The 16,330-nt window shown below is 41.6% G+C and overlaps 1 protein-coding gene across 1 annotated transcript; it reads left to right on the top strand.

Annotated features, from left to right (window-relative positions):
• The first annotated feature begins 485 nt into the window (after nucleotides 1-485).
• Nucleotides 486-1,424, top strand: LOC101447238 (olfactory receptor 2C1-like). Its single transcript, XM_004475847.1, has one exon. The coding sequence runs from the start codon at nucleotides 486-488 to the stop codon at nucleotides 1,422-1,424; it is 939 nt and encodes a 312-aa protein (XP_004475904.1).
• The last annotated feature ends 14,906 nt before the right edge of the window (nucleotides 1,425-16,330 follow it).

Here is a 16,330-nt window from a genome sequence, read left to right as displayed (position 1 = left end):
AAGATTTCAACTGGAAGGGGAAAGGTAGAGAACGGAGAGGATGAATTGTACCAGAAACTTTCCCAAATACAATATGTGTTCTACCCCTACTCTAACCTTATCAAATATGGGAAAAGGCACATTTTGAGAATTTCTGTATCTAGTCCTGATGGTCAAATCCCTCCACCATGTTGTAAACATTTGTTCTGATGTGAAGAGCCCTGACGTTTCTGTGCTATCTTCATTGACCACTTCCTTCATTTTGGTGATACTTCATATTTGTCATTCTAGTGGAATACAGTTTCCATCCATTGTGGAACAGATAGCAGTTGAGGATTGCAACCAACATTGTCAATCATAAAAATTAACTGGTACTTAACTAGGAAGCTTGGAGATCTATTAGACTTTCCCTGAGGCAGATTCTTTTTATCCCTAGCTTCTTCTTCACTTGCTTTTCTCCCAGCAGTTTTCCCTGGACAAACTCAAGGCACTGAAAGCAACCAGTGATGGAGGGTGCCAACAGCAGTTCCTTAGAGGCTTTCATTCTGATGGGTATATCTGACCATCCCCAGCTGGAGATGATTTTTTTTGTAGCTCTTCTCATTTCTTACTTGCTGATTCTACTTGGGAACTCCACCATCATCCTGCTTTCCCGCCTGGATGCCCGACTCCACACACCCATGTACTTTTTCCTAAGCAACCTCTCCTCTGTGGACCTTGCCTTCCCGACTAGCTGCGTACCCCAAATGCTGACCAATTTACGGGGCCCAGACAAGACCATCAGCTATAGTGGCTGTGTCACCCAACTCTATGTCTTCCTTTGGCTAGGGGGTACTGAGGGGATCCTGCTTGTGGTGATGGCATTTGACCGCTACGTGGCAGTTTGCCGACCCCTGCGCTATACCATCATCATGAACCCCCAGCTTTGCTGGCTGCTGGCTGCCATTGCCTGGTTGGGTGGCTTGGGCAACTCTGTGATTCAGTCAACATTCACTCTCCAGCTCCCGTTGTGTGGGCACCGGAAGGTGGACAATTTCGCGTGTGAGGTGCCCGCCATGATCAAACTGGCCTGTGGAGACACAAGTCTCAATGAGGCCGTGCTCAACGGAGTCTGCACCTTCTTCACTGCCGTCCCCCTGACCATTATCCTGATCTCCTACTGCAACATTGCTCAGGCGGTGCTGAAGATCCGCTCAGCAGAGGGACGCCGGAAGGCCTTTAACACGTGTCTCTCTCATCTAGTGGTGGTGCTCCTCTTCTATGGGTCAGCTATCTATGGGTATCTGCTTCCAGCTAAGACCAGCAATCAGGACCAGAAGAAATTCATTTCCCTCTTCTTCTCCGTGGTGTCACCCATGGTGAATCCTCTCATCTACACTCTGAGAAACAAGGAGGTGAAGGGGGCACTGCGAAGGCTGCTGAGGAAAGGAAGGGAAATAGGCTGAGAGAAGCAAGAACTGCTCCATCATATAATGTCTCTTCATCTCTGCACACTTTTTCTCATTATATCTCTGGTCAGGTGAACATGTGGCCTACTGACCTTGACATGGTCCCAAGAATTCTAAGCTGTCTGGACATGCTTAGTATTATTTAAAATGTTTTATACTCATTTACCAAAACAGCTACTGTGTACTACAGATAACAGGGTTGGCATGTGTAGTTCAAGGCCCAGAGGGTGTTGACATATTTGAGACCTTCACAATGTCTCTGTCTCCAGTGTCCATGTGTTATTATACATTATTTCTATAAAATTCTTTACTCTCTAAGGAAATCACCTTCACTTGCAGTATCTTACATAATGTTAGTCTAATTTCACAAAAACAAGCCAGGTATTATTAACCCCATATGAAGACCCTCACAGCTCATCTTAATTGGTCAGTTTCTCTGGGCAGAATACCCTTTGGTTGTATTAAATGCAAAGGCTACATTTACTTGATTAAATTAAGGTTAGGGCTTTGATTGAACCATGTCATTACATGCGACTCAGCATTGAGTCCCGGCCCCCTTGGTGAGCTGATAAAACAGACTCTCAACAAAGAGTAGGAGATACACAGGGTATCCTGCAGTCCCAGGAAGGGATACAGCTGATCATGTGAAGAGACCAGAATAGCTGGACTTGGAAAGAAACAACTCCCAGGAAGAGATGCAAGCCTGTTGCCAGCCTGCAGCTCAGATTGGAAGAAGCTGGACCCACGGACCTTTAAGAGGGAAGAGGATGGCTGAACCCTCACAGATGTCACCTGCCATCTTGTGTCAACATGTGGCAACAGACTTTGGGTGAGGAAGTACCTTTATGGTACCTTGCGTTAGACTCTTTAGGGCCTTGTAACTTCTACCCCAAATAAATACCCTTTATTAAAGCCAACAGATTCCAGGTACTTTGCATCAACACCCCTTTTGACTGGCTAATACACCATACAACATCTTTTGCCACCTTGCTTTTCTCTACTTTGCAACCGTTCTGTCTATGAATACAAACATCCATACATCTCTCCATCATCTTGCTTACCCGCTCCCTTATGTCCACATCCCATTCTTCCTTCTGCCTCATCTAATATTTAATGAGAAAAAGCAGGAAAGTCAATCTGCTTTTCAATTCTAGCCAAAGAGAATTGTCTTGTTAAAATCATCCCACCTGAAATTCCCAGCCCTCATGTTTGATACAAGTGTTGGAATGTGCTAGTTTGGTCAGTGGATTATGGAATTATCTGAGGTTCATTAAGTAATTTTACGAGCCCAAGAGCAATGATCCATCCATAAAGTATATCCTATGCTCCAACATCTTGATTCGCAATCTTACAGTTCCTGGAACTCAGCGATCAGTCCAGCATACACTGACTCACTTCAAGGAACTCTGGTATTAGAATCAGAATGCCAACTTGTGATTCTGTGCATTACTAGAATTCCCAAAGGAATCCCTACCTGCCGTAGTTTGTTTAGTATTTCCCCAGGTAGAGAAGCCAGGTTAGTATAAGAAAGTTGTTTGTCTACTACATTATCAGAGAAAAGTAAATCAATAGGTTTTAGACCTAGTTTCGAAAAGATCTCCAGCTTTGTGTTCCCTACTATACCTATAAACATTTGCCTCATCCAGAGTAGATACTCAATAAATGCTTAACGAATTGAGTAAACCAGTCTCATAGGCTCTGTTGTTTCACACTTGCAACTAAATTTGTCAAATGGACCATTTTCATATTGGCAGTTTGGGGTTATCTTGTCCCTTGGACAACACTGAAAAACAACAACAAATTTCCCATCTTCACATTTCCATAATGCTCTCAAAAGACACCCAATTACATTACATTTTATTGTCCTGTCCATAGGTTGCTTTTTTCAGTTTCACATCTATGCCATGTTCTAATTTCTCAATTCCTTACACAGAAATACTGAGTTATGTCTCCAGGACCACATGACTGGTGGCATTCTCTTGGTGAATTGTCCAAATCCAGAGTCTTGCAGGCTCAAAAATTTGGTTGATAAATGCACTCAGATCAGATAATTCTTAGGAGGTAGACTCACATTAGCCAAGCTCCTAAAAGCTGAGGTACAAACCAGAATTCCAATTACTTAACTTATGAGAACTGTAACTACAAGGAAACTGAATGGTCACATCCTCCAGCTGGTTCATATAAATTGAGAAATGACATTAAATTTCTATTGCTTAAGTTATCCATTTGCATAGTACTTGTTTGAGCAGCCCAGGAAACTAAATCTTATGGTAATCATCATCATCTCCTCTGCAAACTTGTTTTTTACCTTAATGTGATAAAGGTTCATTCTCTGGTTCTCTGTGCTGTTTCCCCAGTAACCCTGGATAGTGGGCAGAATCTGGGTGTGGAGTGATGAGATGGGTTCAAATCTTAGCTCTGCTGTGTGCTGTGCCCAGCAGTAAAATAAGTCTTGTACCTTGAAGGGTTATTGTGTGAATCAAATAGGATTAGATATATACAGGCCTTGGTACATGGTCCTGAAGAAATAAGAAATTATTTCCTCTAATAGTAATTCTACATAATACACTGATTTTGACTAATTTTTTACTTCGTCTCTTACCGTCATCCACATCCCAATTAGAGAGTGCTTCAAAGACAGAGCTGCAAATCAGTACTTTTTAAATGGCAACAACTTGACCAAAAATCTGTCACAGAACAAAATTTAATGAGAAAAAAAAAGACCGAGCTGTGCCTTAGTATCACTGCAGTGCATGTGTTAAGGGTGTACCTGGCACAGAATGATTGATATATGTATGTTTGTTGAATATTTGTATTGTGGTAAAACACATGTAACATACAATTTTCCTTTTCAACCATTTTAAGCATACAATTCAGCAGCACTAATTACACTGTGCCACCATCATCACGATTCCAAAATTTTCATCACCCCAAATAGAAATTCTGTACTGATCAAGCAATAACGCCCAGCTCACCCTTTACTTCATCCCCTCGTAATCTGTATTCTAACTTTCTGGCTCTATGAATTTAACTATTTTAGATAACTCAAATAAGTGGAATCATATAACAGCTGCCTTTTTATGCCTGGTTTATTTCATACAACACAGATTTCAGGATTCATCCATGTGTAGAATGTATCATAACTTCATTTCTTTTTATGATTGAATAACATTCCGTTGTCTAGATATACCACATCATCTTTATATATTACTCTGTCGGTGCACACCTGGGTGTATTCTCTTCAATGAGATGATGATTCTCACTGAGGCTGCCCTGATAATGATCACCCGTTTGTTTATATCCTGGCTTCATATATCCCTATCACCCGTGCTGTGCTGAGAGTCCCATCCACAAAGAGTCCCTCCACCTGTGGCTCCCACCTCACTATGGTTTCCCTCTTCTATGGCACCATCATTGCTGTGTACTTCAACCCTTCATCCTCACACTCAGCTGAGAAAGACACTGCAGCTACTGTGCTGTACACAGTGGTCACGCCCATGCTGAACCCCTTCATCTACAGCCTGAGGAACAGGGACCTGAAAGGGGCTCTGAGAAAAGTGATGGGCAGGAGGACATGTTCTTACTGATGAAAGTATCATGGACCTCTCATTCCCAGTCATATAAATATTTGCCAAGTCACTATAATATAGCAATCCTTTTATTAATAGACAAGTATCTGTGAGAAGCAGAATAAATACTCCCTATAGATACTTATTAACTCTGACTCTTAAGTAGAGAGTAATATTTGCTTTAATTCTTCAAATTCCTCAAATTATTTTCCATTAAGGCTGAGGTTTTCCTTTCTAAATTTTCACTTTCGAAAGCTACATGTAACAAATACATTTGCGTTTTGCTTTTGGAAATCCTCTGAGAACTTAAAGCAGTGGTTTTCAGTCCTGGCTCTATGTTAGTCACACCTGGGGAACTCTGAAAATAGACTGCTGCTAGGTGAAAAGTCAACAATTAAATGGGAGTCTCTGAGGTGGGATCCAGTCGTTGGTACTTTTCCTCCTTTACATTGCCCAGGGTTGAGCAGGGTGAGGGTGGGGGGTTCTGCTGTACATTCTGTGCTGCAGTCACGCTGCTGTGAATATCCTTTCTGATTGCTCATCATGAAGAGGACCCTGATGTCTAATCTGAATAATATTAGTAAAGGGAAAAACAGAGTCCCTGGAAATTCCCTGTGGGGCATCACAGGATCTCGTGCTGAGAAGAGCAGTCCTTTGGCCATTCGTACAGAATTCTAAGAATTCTTCACTCATAATTTTTAGTGTCTCCACATCCAATTTGACTTCCTTATGCTTTTTGGCTTTACAATTTCTGTAACCTCTTCCATGGTTCAGGTAATTTCCTACCTTATAATTCATGTTGGGATAAGAACCTACCTCTCCCTATAGAAGAGGATATCTACTTGCCCCGCCTCCCTTGAAGTTTGGTTGTGGGCATGTGACTGCTTATCAGATTTCCATACCCCTGCCTTTGACACAACAAAGGGGAGACCAGAAGAAAGTATTTTGGCAGTGGCAGCAGTTGCAGCAAAATGGATTCCTGGGGAAGAAATAGAAGTAGTGCTAGAGACGGTATCCCATGTCCAGGGAGATCTATAGCAAAGCTACGAACTGCAACATCTATGCTTAGTGGCAGCAGCAACATTGACATCCTAACAGAGCAGTTCTGTAGCATGGTTTGGGGACATTGTAGTTGGTTGTGTGGCCTTTTGAACCTAGTGTTGAGGAATAAAAAGCATAACTTTGCAAAAATATCTAACGAGTCACTCCTGCCCCCGCTTCTGTGGATCGACCTGTGAGGGCATGACCTTGCAGGAGAATATCAAATAAATAACTCCTGCCCCCTGTTTCTGTAAATCAGCCTGTGAAATCTTGGCCTAGTAGGAAGATAACAAACAAGTGACCCCCCTCCACTGCTGTAAATCAGCCCACAACCTTGCAGCTGCATTCTGCCTCTTCAACCCCCCTGCTTGCAAATTTCACATAGCAACGCGTTAGCCAATGAGGAAAAGTTATGCCAATCCCACCTGAATCCTATATAAACCTATAAAAACTGAAAAACGGGGCTCAGAATCTGGAGATGAACTTTCATCTGGGCTCACCCGTAATAAATCTCTTCCTCCATCTCTCTGGGGTGCTGGTTTTGGGTCTTTCTGCAGTTCAGAACTCCTGGCTTTGCTGGAACCCTAGTAGCCTAGTTCTCTAGCTGCCCGGTGATTCTGAAAGACATTCATTATCATTTTCATAAGAGCCTTTTTTTTTCCTCTTAGATTGATAAGGTAGATTCTGGTCACTAAGAACTGTGAGTGAGGCCAGAATGCAACCACTTATCAAAAAAGGGCTTGAACCCTGAACTTGACAGCCATCAGGACTTTCTCCAGTTTCTCTCTACTTCTGTCACTGTGTTTGCATTTTTTTCTCTCTCTAAAGACCTTTGGGGAAGCAGATTTGGCTCAATTGATAGAGCGTCCGCCTACCATAAGGGGGTCCAGGGTTCAAACCCAGGGCCTCCTGACCCGTGTGGTGAGCTGGCCCATACACAGTGCTGATGTGCACTAGGAGTGCCGTGCCCGCACAGGGGAGCCCCATGCACAAGGAGTGAGCCCCGAAAGGAGAGCTGCCCTGTGCCCTGTGCAGCCTGCCCAGGAGTGGTGCCACACACATGGAGAGCTGATGCAGCAAGATGACACAACAAAAAGAACCGCATATTCCCAGTGTGCTCACAGAAGTACAAGTGGACACAGAAGAATACACAGTGAATGGACACAGAGAAGAGACAACTGGGGTGAGGGGAAAAAGGGGAGAGAAATGAATAAAAAAATCTTTAAAAAAAAAAAAAAGACCTTTGCTCTGTGCGTGATGAGCCATGAGAAGGTTGCCAGCTTCTGGATCTACATCTTACAGGTAAAGCCATGCTGAGAATGACCTGTTGGAGCGCTCTGCCATGTCAGAGGGCCCTACTTTGGAATTTGTGCTTCTGAGTGTAACAGAGCTGGACTCAGATGTGACTTTTCTACACATGCCTCTTCTGTCGCTTTTACTGAACCTGTGGTTGGCACTAGGGATGGTCCATACTCAGGAGACCTGAATTTCTGGACTGGCCATGTGCCAGCGGTGCCCTGAGCCTCAGCAGAGTGGTGACTCCAACTCTCCAATTCTTGGACTTACCCAGATCAGCTAATAGGGAGGTGAAGATGGTCAACCACCACACCAGGGAACCAAGAGTGCCTACAACTGCAAGCAGAGGAATTGTATCCATGATCCATGTGGAAGCTAAGCCCCCTCTTGATCTAGAGGTGGAGAGGACATCATCATCCCAGGGTCCACAGAATGGAGGAATAAAATGTGGACTAGAGTGGGCTTACTGATATTCTACTAAAACTATTGTGGCGAGTAATAGAAGAAATTTTAGCATCAAGGTGGAGAAAGTGGCCACGGTAGTTGCTGGGGGCAGGGAGAGGGTAGAGAGAAGTGACTTGGGGGCATTCTCAGGATTTTGAATTGTCCTTAATGATATTGCAGGGTCAGATGCTGGACTTTATATATCCTGCCATAAACCACTGAATGTACTGGGGGAGAGTATAAACTACACGGTAAACTATTATCTGTGTAGTGCAGCAGTGCCCCAAAATATGTTCACCGAGTGCAATGAGTGTGCCGCAATGATGAGGGAGGTTGTTGGCGTGGGAGGCGTGGGGTGGAGGAGTGGGGGGTTTACAGGAACCTCTTATATTTTTTAGTGTAACTTTTTTTGTGTGATGTATATATCTTCAAAAAATTACAATTTACAAAAATGATGTGGTGGGGGTGAGGAATGGGTTATATGGGAACCTCTTATGTTTTTTGTTTTATTATGTTTTTATGTAACATTCCTTGTGATCTATTAACTTTAATTTTAGAAAAGGAAGAAAAAAAAACATTTAAACTGGGAAATTACAGGGAAAAAAAAAAAAAAGAGAATGACCTGCAGCCCCCAGTCCTGTTCTCATGGTCCCTAATCCAGTCAGGAATGCGCAGGGGGGCGGGTGGAGTAGGAATTGCTCCGCAGGCAGGCAGCCCTGCGGCTCTGTCGACTGAGGAGCTGTGTGTTTCCCAGGGCTGCTGAAAGACGTTACCAGACTGGATAACTCAAAAGAGCAGAAATTGATCATCTCAAAGTTCTGGAGGAAGAAATCCTAAATCAAGGTGCCATCAGGTTGGCTCCTCTGGAGGTTTTGAGGGAGAACCTGCCCCATGCCTCTCTCCTAGCTCCCGGTGGTGGCCAGCAATCCTTGGCTTTCCTTTGCTTGTAGGAAAATCACCCCAGGTTCTGCCTCCATCACCACATGGCCTGACCCCTGTCTCTGTGTCCAAACTTTTCCTCTTTCTATAAGGATTCCAGGTTTTGGACTAGGGTGCACCCTAACTCAGTATGGTCTCTCTTTTTTTTTTTTTTTTTAAGATACATAGATCACAAAAAATGTTACATGAAAAAACATAAGAGGTTCCCACATACCCCACACCCCATCACCCCCACTCCTCCCACATCAACAGCCTCTTTCATCAGTGTGGCACATTCATTGCATTTGGTGAATACATTTTGGAGCACTGCTACCCTGCATGGATTATAGTTTACCTTGTGGTTTACACTCTCCCCCAGTCCATTCAGTGGGTTATGGCAGGATATATAATGTCCAGCGTCTGTCCCTGCAATATCATTTAGGACCCAGAGACAGCCAAAGTAGGCACAACCCCAGGTCCTGGTGCTCCTGAGGGCTCCAGAGACACACAGGTTCTATGGTCATGGCAGTTGCATCTGGAGTTCAGTGCCCTGCCAGTGAGCCCTACATTGGAATTTGTGTTCCTGAGTGTGATGGACTTGGACTCAGATGTGACCTTTCTACACAAGCCTCTTCTGTCACTTTTACAGAACCTGTGCTTGGAGCTGGGGTTGTTGTATACCCGGGAGATTTGAATCTCTGGATTGGCTATGTGTCAGCTGGATCCTGAGCCTCAGCAGAGTTGTATCTCCTACTCTCCAGTTTGTTGGACTTACCCAGGTCAGCTAACAGGGAGGTGAAGATGGTCAACCACAACACCAGAGATCTGAGAGTGCCTACACTTTCAAGCTGTAGAATCGCATCCATCAGCCATGTGAGATTTAAGCCCCCTCTTGACATAGTGTGGAGTGGACATCACCATCCCAGGTCCACAGGGTGGACAAATAAAATATGGATTAGAGTGAACTTACTGGCACTCTACAATAGAACTATTGTGACTAGTAATGGAAGAAACTAGCATCAATCTGGAGAAAGTGGCCACAGTAGTTGCTGTGGGCAGGGAGAGGGAAGAAGAGATGAGATTGGGGGCATTTCTGGGACTTGGAGTTGTCCTAAATGATATTGCAGGGACAGATGCAGGACATTATATATCCTGCCATAACCCACATATGTTCTCATTTTAACTCAGTTACCTCTGTGAACACCCTACTTCCAAAATAAGGTCATAGTCATAGGTACTGGGGATTAGAATTTGAATATATTTGTTCAGAGACACAATTCAACCCACTTTTTCGAAATGGGTGACCTGCTGTGAGTTGGGAAGATATCCACAAAGTAGTCTGCTCTGGGAACCTGGAGTTCCCCAATCACAGCATGCTTTTAGAGCCCCTCCTCTCAATAACATACAATCACATTATCTTTTCTGCTTTTAAAGAATTAAGTGCGACTCTGTAAGGTCCCCACCAGGATTCCCATCTGCTAACATGTCACTAGTCTATGCAATAGTTGACCAGACTTGAGAAAAAAAGGTTTACTCATATAACACTGCACTAACTCCAGTTTCTGAGCTACAAAAGAAAAATGTGTTTTAATAACTCAATTTCCAAGTCTATAAACATAACTCCAGTTCAGCAAGGAGATGAGATGTGAAATTCCAGGGAATTTTGTGTGGGACCTGTTTCCACCCCTACTGCTTCATCTCCAAGTTCTGACCCAGGACTTAGATTCTATTCTTGGCTATCATTGTTAGGGCCAAAGGGACCAGGAAAGAGGTGGATAGGTATTTTCTACTTGTCTGTAACGGGGCTCTCAGGCAATCTGGTCTCAGTGGCCATGGAGGCTCCTGCCAGTGCTGCTCTCTGATTCCTCCAAACCTCCTTCCTGCGCTGAGGGCTGAGGCCATGAACCTCTGCCACCCACTCACTCAGGACCTGCCTATTCCCAGACTTTCCAGTCCTTAGACTAAGGGGGAGCACCGGCCAGTTCCGTAAAGGTGAAAAACACTTGACGGCAGCTGCACCAGTCCCTGCCAGGTAAGATTATAACAGCAGAGACGTCAATATTTGTTGGTTAACGAGGAAAGTTCTTTAAGGACCTCACTTTGCTAAATCTTCCAGATCCAGGGAGCAATGGAGCAGGAGTCCTGAATCGAGCAGCTGGAGCCTGAGATAAACCCAGTCATAATCAGCTGTTTTTCTTGTCTCCTTAGGATCATCAGATGTTTGTTTGCCTCCCCCTCCGCACTCTAAGGAGTAGGTAAGAGCCTGGGAATTATTAAGGAGACATATGAAATTGCAGAGAAGGACTGCGGATGTGCCCGTGTGTTGTTTCTATGCTGTACATTATAGAGTTTACAGAATCAATCCATTGGGCCAGCATCATCTAGGCCTGGGAGTCAGAAGTTGGGGGCAGATCCAGACTGAATAACTTTATACGTGGTGTGTTGACATGGCGTGGCTGGAGCCTGACTTGTCATATCTAAATGCTCAGGTTCTAGCTTTCTGACCTCTTTCTCTTTTTGATTCTGCATGTGGATAGCATCTTTGCTCTCATCCTCAAGGTCCAGATGTTCCTAGAAGGGGGAAGTGGAGCAGATAACTGATACTTTTTAATTAAAATTTTAAGAAAAATCTTTGTTATGGAAATTTTCGAACATCTACCAAACTAGACAGCACTGCCCAGTGAATTCCCATGTGCCCATTCTCCAGCTGTACTAATTATCAGCTCATGGCCAATATTGCTTCACCTATACCCTTAATCTCTTTCCCCTCCTATTTTAAATCCCAGGCATCTTTTCACCCAGAAATATTTCTCTGTATCATTAAAAGAAAAAGATGTTCTCTCTTTAAAAATAACTACATACATTATTGCACTTTAGAAAATTACAGGTAATTCCTTAATTTTTTGAAATATTTCCAATTGTCACAGGAAAGTGTATTTTTCTCTTTTCAGATTTTTGAATCAGGACTCAAAATCTGCATACTAAAATTAGTTGTTGTTGGTGGCGGACTTGGCCTAGTGGTTAGGGCATCCGTCTACCCATGGGAGGTCCGTGGTTCAAACCCCGGGCCTCCTTGACCCATGTGGAGCTGGCCCACGCGCAGTGCTGATGCGTGCAAGGAGTGCCCTGCCACGCAGGGGTGCCCCCCTCGTAGGGGAGCCCCACGCACAAGGAGTGCGCCCCGTAAGGAGAGCCACCCAGCGTGAAAGAAAGTGCAGCCTGCCCAGGAATGGCGTCACACACACGGAGAGATGACAGAACAAGATGACGCAACAAAACGAAACACAGATTCCCGTGCCGCTGACAACAACAGAAACAGACAAAGAAGACACAGCAAATAGACACAGAGAACAGACAACCAGGGTGAGGGGGAAGGGGAGAGAATTAAATAAATAAATCTTTAAAACAAAAAATTAGTTGTTATATCTCAACTCTCATTTAAACTATACGTTTCCCTTCCATAGCTTTTATTCTTGTAATATATTTGTTGGAAAAGCTTGGCTATTTTTCCTGTACACTGTTTCTCAATCTAGATTTTGATTATTATATCCCAATGATGCCATTTAAAATGTTCCCTTGTCCTCTCTTTCCAGTAAAATGGATTTTGGATCTAGAGGTGTGATTAGAATTCTAGTGCAATATTTTGGCAACACTACATAATAGATTCTGGTGTGTTTTATTAGCACTCACATTAGTTAATTAGCACTGCTATAACAAATGGCCACCACAAATAGGGTGGTTTAAAACAAGAGAAATTTTATCTTACGTGGAAGTCCAAAGCCACCATGTCAGCAGGGCCACGCCCCTCCAGAGGCTCTAGGGGAAACACTGTTCTTTGCCTCTTCCAGCTGCTCATGGCTAATTGGCATGCCTTGGCTTGTAGCTGCATCGCTCCTTTCTCTGCCTTCATCTTCACATGGCTTTCCTCTCTGTGTGTGAGTGTCTTCTCTTCTGTCTGTCCTCTTTGTTTCACTTTTAAAAAGATACATATAGCTGCAGTTAGGGGGGACCACCTCCATAATCCAGAATAAGCTCCTCCTCTCAAGATCCTTACCTTAATCCATCTTTTCCATGTAATACAGTAGTCCCAGGTTCTGGAGATTAGGACATTACTGTATATACTTTTTGGTTTTTGGTTTTTCTTTTGTTCTTATATATTTTTGGATGCCACCATTCAGCCCAGTATTGATGCTTAATGAATGAAGCATGCATGAATTCATTAGATATTGTCAAATTCAGTGATTCTTTTTTCATTTACTGACTAGACTATTTGTATAAAGAGAACTTCCTCTCGTTCCCCAAATGGTTTCTATAGTAAAGACAAGATAAATGCTGATTATTTCCCTTTATTTACCAGTGTTCAAAATAATGAACTGATTCCACCTCATCCTATAATGATAACCAAATAGGTTTGTTATTTAAGCATAATTATGAACTGAAGAACTTAAACCTATTTGATATTTTTTCAATAGTTGCAGTGATTAACCTTATTGGTGCTCAGATTGGTCAATGGAAGGTACTTCAAGTTGGCTTCTGAATTTTTTTGACAGAATCCTAGTAAATTTTTTATAGCGCCCTTGCTATCTGGTATGACAGGGTGTTCTAGACTAGTTTTGAATATTTTATGCTCTAGAGCTAGAATTGGCCATTTCTTGATAGTGCCCTGTTTCCTTTTAGTGGGAAATGATGCTCATTTTTACTAAATTGACCGTTTTTTCCAGGCTCTTTCAGTGAACAGAACTGGAACCATTTTCTTAAGATAAAAATGCATAGTGAGTGCCTCAAATGAAGTCTAAGTAAATTTAAAAGATTGGAATCATATAAAGTATCTTCTTTGGCTACAGTAGAATGAAACTAGAAGTCAATAACAGAAGGAGAACTGGAAAATTCACAAATATATGGAAATTAAACAACACACTCTTAATGAATCAAAGAAGAAATTGGAAGAGAAATTAGAAAATACTTAGAGATGGATGAAAACGAAAATACAACATGCAAAAACTAACCGAAGGCAGCAAATGCAGAGTATAAGGGGACATTTATAGCTGTAAGTATCGATATTAAAATAGGAGAAAGTTGTTAGTAATACTGTAATATTTTTATAGCAACAGCAAAGAAGGAATTGTATCAATGCAAAAGGTAAATAAGAATATGGGACTTCATTTTATGAGCTAGGAGTATGATCAAGGATTCTTTCCTTAATTTTCCTCATTAACAGTGAGACCTTGTCATGTCATTTAACCAAAATGTACTTATTTATTTATTCTTCTGAACACTGGAGAAACAATTGAGTTTGTTTTCAGGATTAAATAAGATAAATGTGCCTAGACAGAATTTTGTAAAGTAATGCTTCCATAACTTGTCAAGCTGCTTTTTGTATGTTATTTTGAAGTTGAAATAAAGTTAATTTAAAACATAACAAAACTTCCCAACGAAGAAAAGGTGGCTTTACAGCCGAATTTTGTATTTTCCAAAGATTCAAAGAAGAACTAATACCAATACATGTCAAACTCTTTCAAAAATAGAAGGAACATTTCTTAACTCATTCTGTGAGGCCAATATTACCCTTACTAAAGTTGAATAAAGACAGCTCAAGAAAAGAAAATTACAGACTAGCATCCTTTATGAATATAGATGCAAAAACCCTCAACACATTGCTGCCAAACCAAATCCACTGGCGTATTTTAAAAGATTATACACCAGGATCAAGAGGGTTTTATTCCAGGAATGCAAGGGTGCTTCAATGTACAAAAATCAAGTAATACACCACATGGCTAGAATGAAGGAAAAACCCCACATGATCATCTCAATTGCTGCAGAAAGGATGTTTGACAAAATCCAATATCATTGAATGACAAAAACACTCAAAAGTAGAAATAAATGGGATCTTTTTCAACAAAATAAAGGGCATTTATGAAAAAAACACAATAAATGTTATACTCGATGATAATACTCCATACTCGATGTCTAAAGCTTTGCCCCTAATATCAGGGTCAAGACAAGAGTGCCCACTCTCATCACTGTTATTCACACTGTACTGGAAATTCTAACCAAGCATTTAGATAAGAAAAAGAAATAAAGGGCATCAGTATCGGAAAAGAAGAAATAAAACTATTCACAGATGGTTGAGCTTCCCTTTGGCCCCACATTGGGCGCCAGTTGCTGCAATCAGCCTAGTGATAGGTTGGCTTGAAGGGAAAGCAATGCAGAACTATAGGAAATAAAAGGACAGAAGAGAGACACAAGAGAGGAGATAAAGATGGGACCAGGGGATTCTCAGCTTCTGGAACTGAGAGCCTTGACCCTAGTTTCCACATCGTATTTATTGGAAACTACTGAGCAGCTGTTTGCTATCAGAATTGCAACATCTACAATAAGGAATGGGTCATACAAAGTTCAAATGCAGTTTAAACTCTTTTTCCCACATTTCCCCCTTTTTGTTTTTGCTAAGTCTATGCAAATGACGTTTCACTGATTAACAAAGCTTCCTGCATGATATTTTCACTTTTAGGTTTGAACAATACTCATTAAACTTTTTCCTCAATACATTCACTCCCAGGATTGTTCAAACTTAAAACAAGAGATTTACATATACATTCAACAAGGTACATTTATACATCACTTACAGTTCATCAAATCACTTAAGTACACAATGTTACATTATTAAAGTTGATTAGTAGTCACACATTTTATACCTAATCCATAACTGCAGTTTATACAACAAGAAACAATAAGACTTCCAACTGGCAGACATTTAATAAATAGACTTGTATTTCTCATGGGCTTAATATTCCCAACCAACAAAGCTGTATAGGCCAGTACTTGATCAAAAACAATCTCATTTTCCCCAGTTTGTGTAGTGTGCTTAGCATCTGCACTGGACCTGGGGCCACATCCAATTCACAGGCTAAGTCAATATCCACCTTCTTCCTCTTTTTTATTTTTTACAGCAGCCTGCTGGAGGTCCTCCTACTCCCATGAAGGACCTTTCCTAATTAACACATCTCAGTGAGGGATAAAAGACATTTAGTATTCCAACAACATTACAAATTCTATTAACATGAGAAAACAGTGTACTTTATCAAATACAGTGGATGATATAGTTCTGTTTTATCCAACCAAACAACATTCAATAATTTGATAGAGTAGTAGGGACCTAACAGCTTGTCCAATTGTTTGCCTATTCCAGGCTCTTAAGATACCATTGTCTCTGATGTTTCTTTTAGTTTTGAAACAAAAAAGTTACTCCTTAACATAATATCATCAGTAGGGTCACTGCCACAGGTTTCTTCTACACAGCGAGATTCATTGCTGTCATGCCAGGGCAGAAAGTCTTGAAGAACTACAAAGTCCATTGTTGACCTTTTCACACCATTTTTGCACTTTTTGTATTCAATCAGCTTGTTTTACTTTTACAAAGCATATCATCTCACTGAATGCTACCACAATACTTTTACAACTTGCTATATGCATACTAGTTCTGTCTCTCATATCTGCATATCTGATTTATAAAACTAACATTTTATTTTGGACAAAATACAGCTTCTTAAATTTCAGTTCATATTCCCACAAACATTTTACCTTTTTCAATATTTGCCTAACTTTTACATCTTTCATTTTAACTTATGAAGAAAA

This window comes from Dasypus novemcinctus, chromosome 23 (assembly GCF_030445035.2).
Source record: "Dasypus novemcinctus isolate mDasNov1 chromosome 23, mDasNov1.1.hap2, whole genome shotgun sequence".
NCBI lineage: Eukaryota > Metazoa > Chordata > Mammalia > Cingulata > Dasypodidae > Dasypus > Dasypus novemcinctus.
The sequence above is the reverse complement of the archived record's forward strand: the minus strand, read 5'-3'. Positions and strand labels throughout refer to the sequence as shown.

Excerpts from the sequence above, each read along its gene's own strand:
- LOC101447238 (XM_004475847.1), top strand. The coding sequence starts at position 486 with ATGGAGGGTGCCAACAGCAGTTCCTTAGAGGCTTTCATTCTGATGGGT.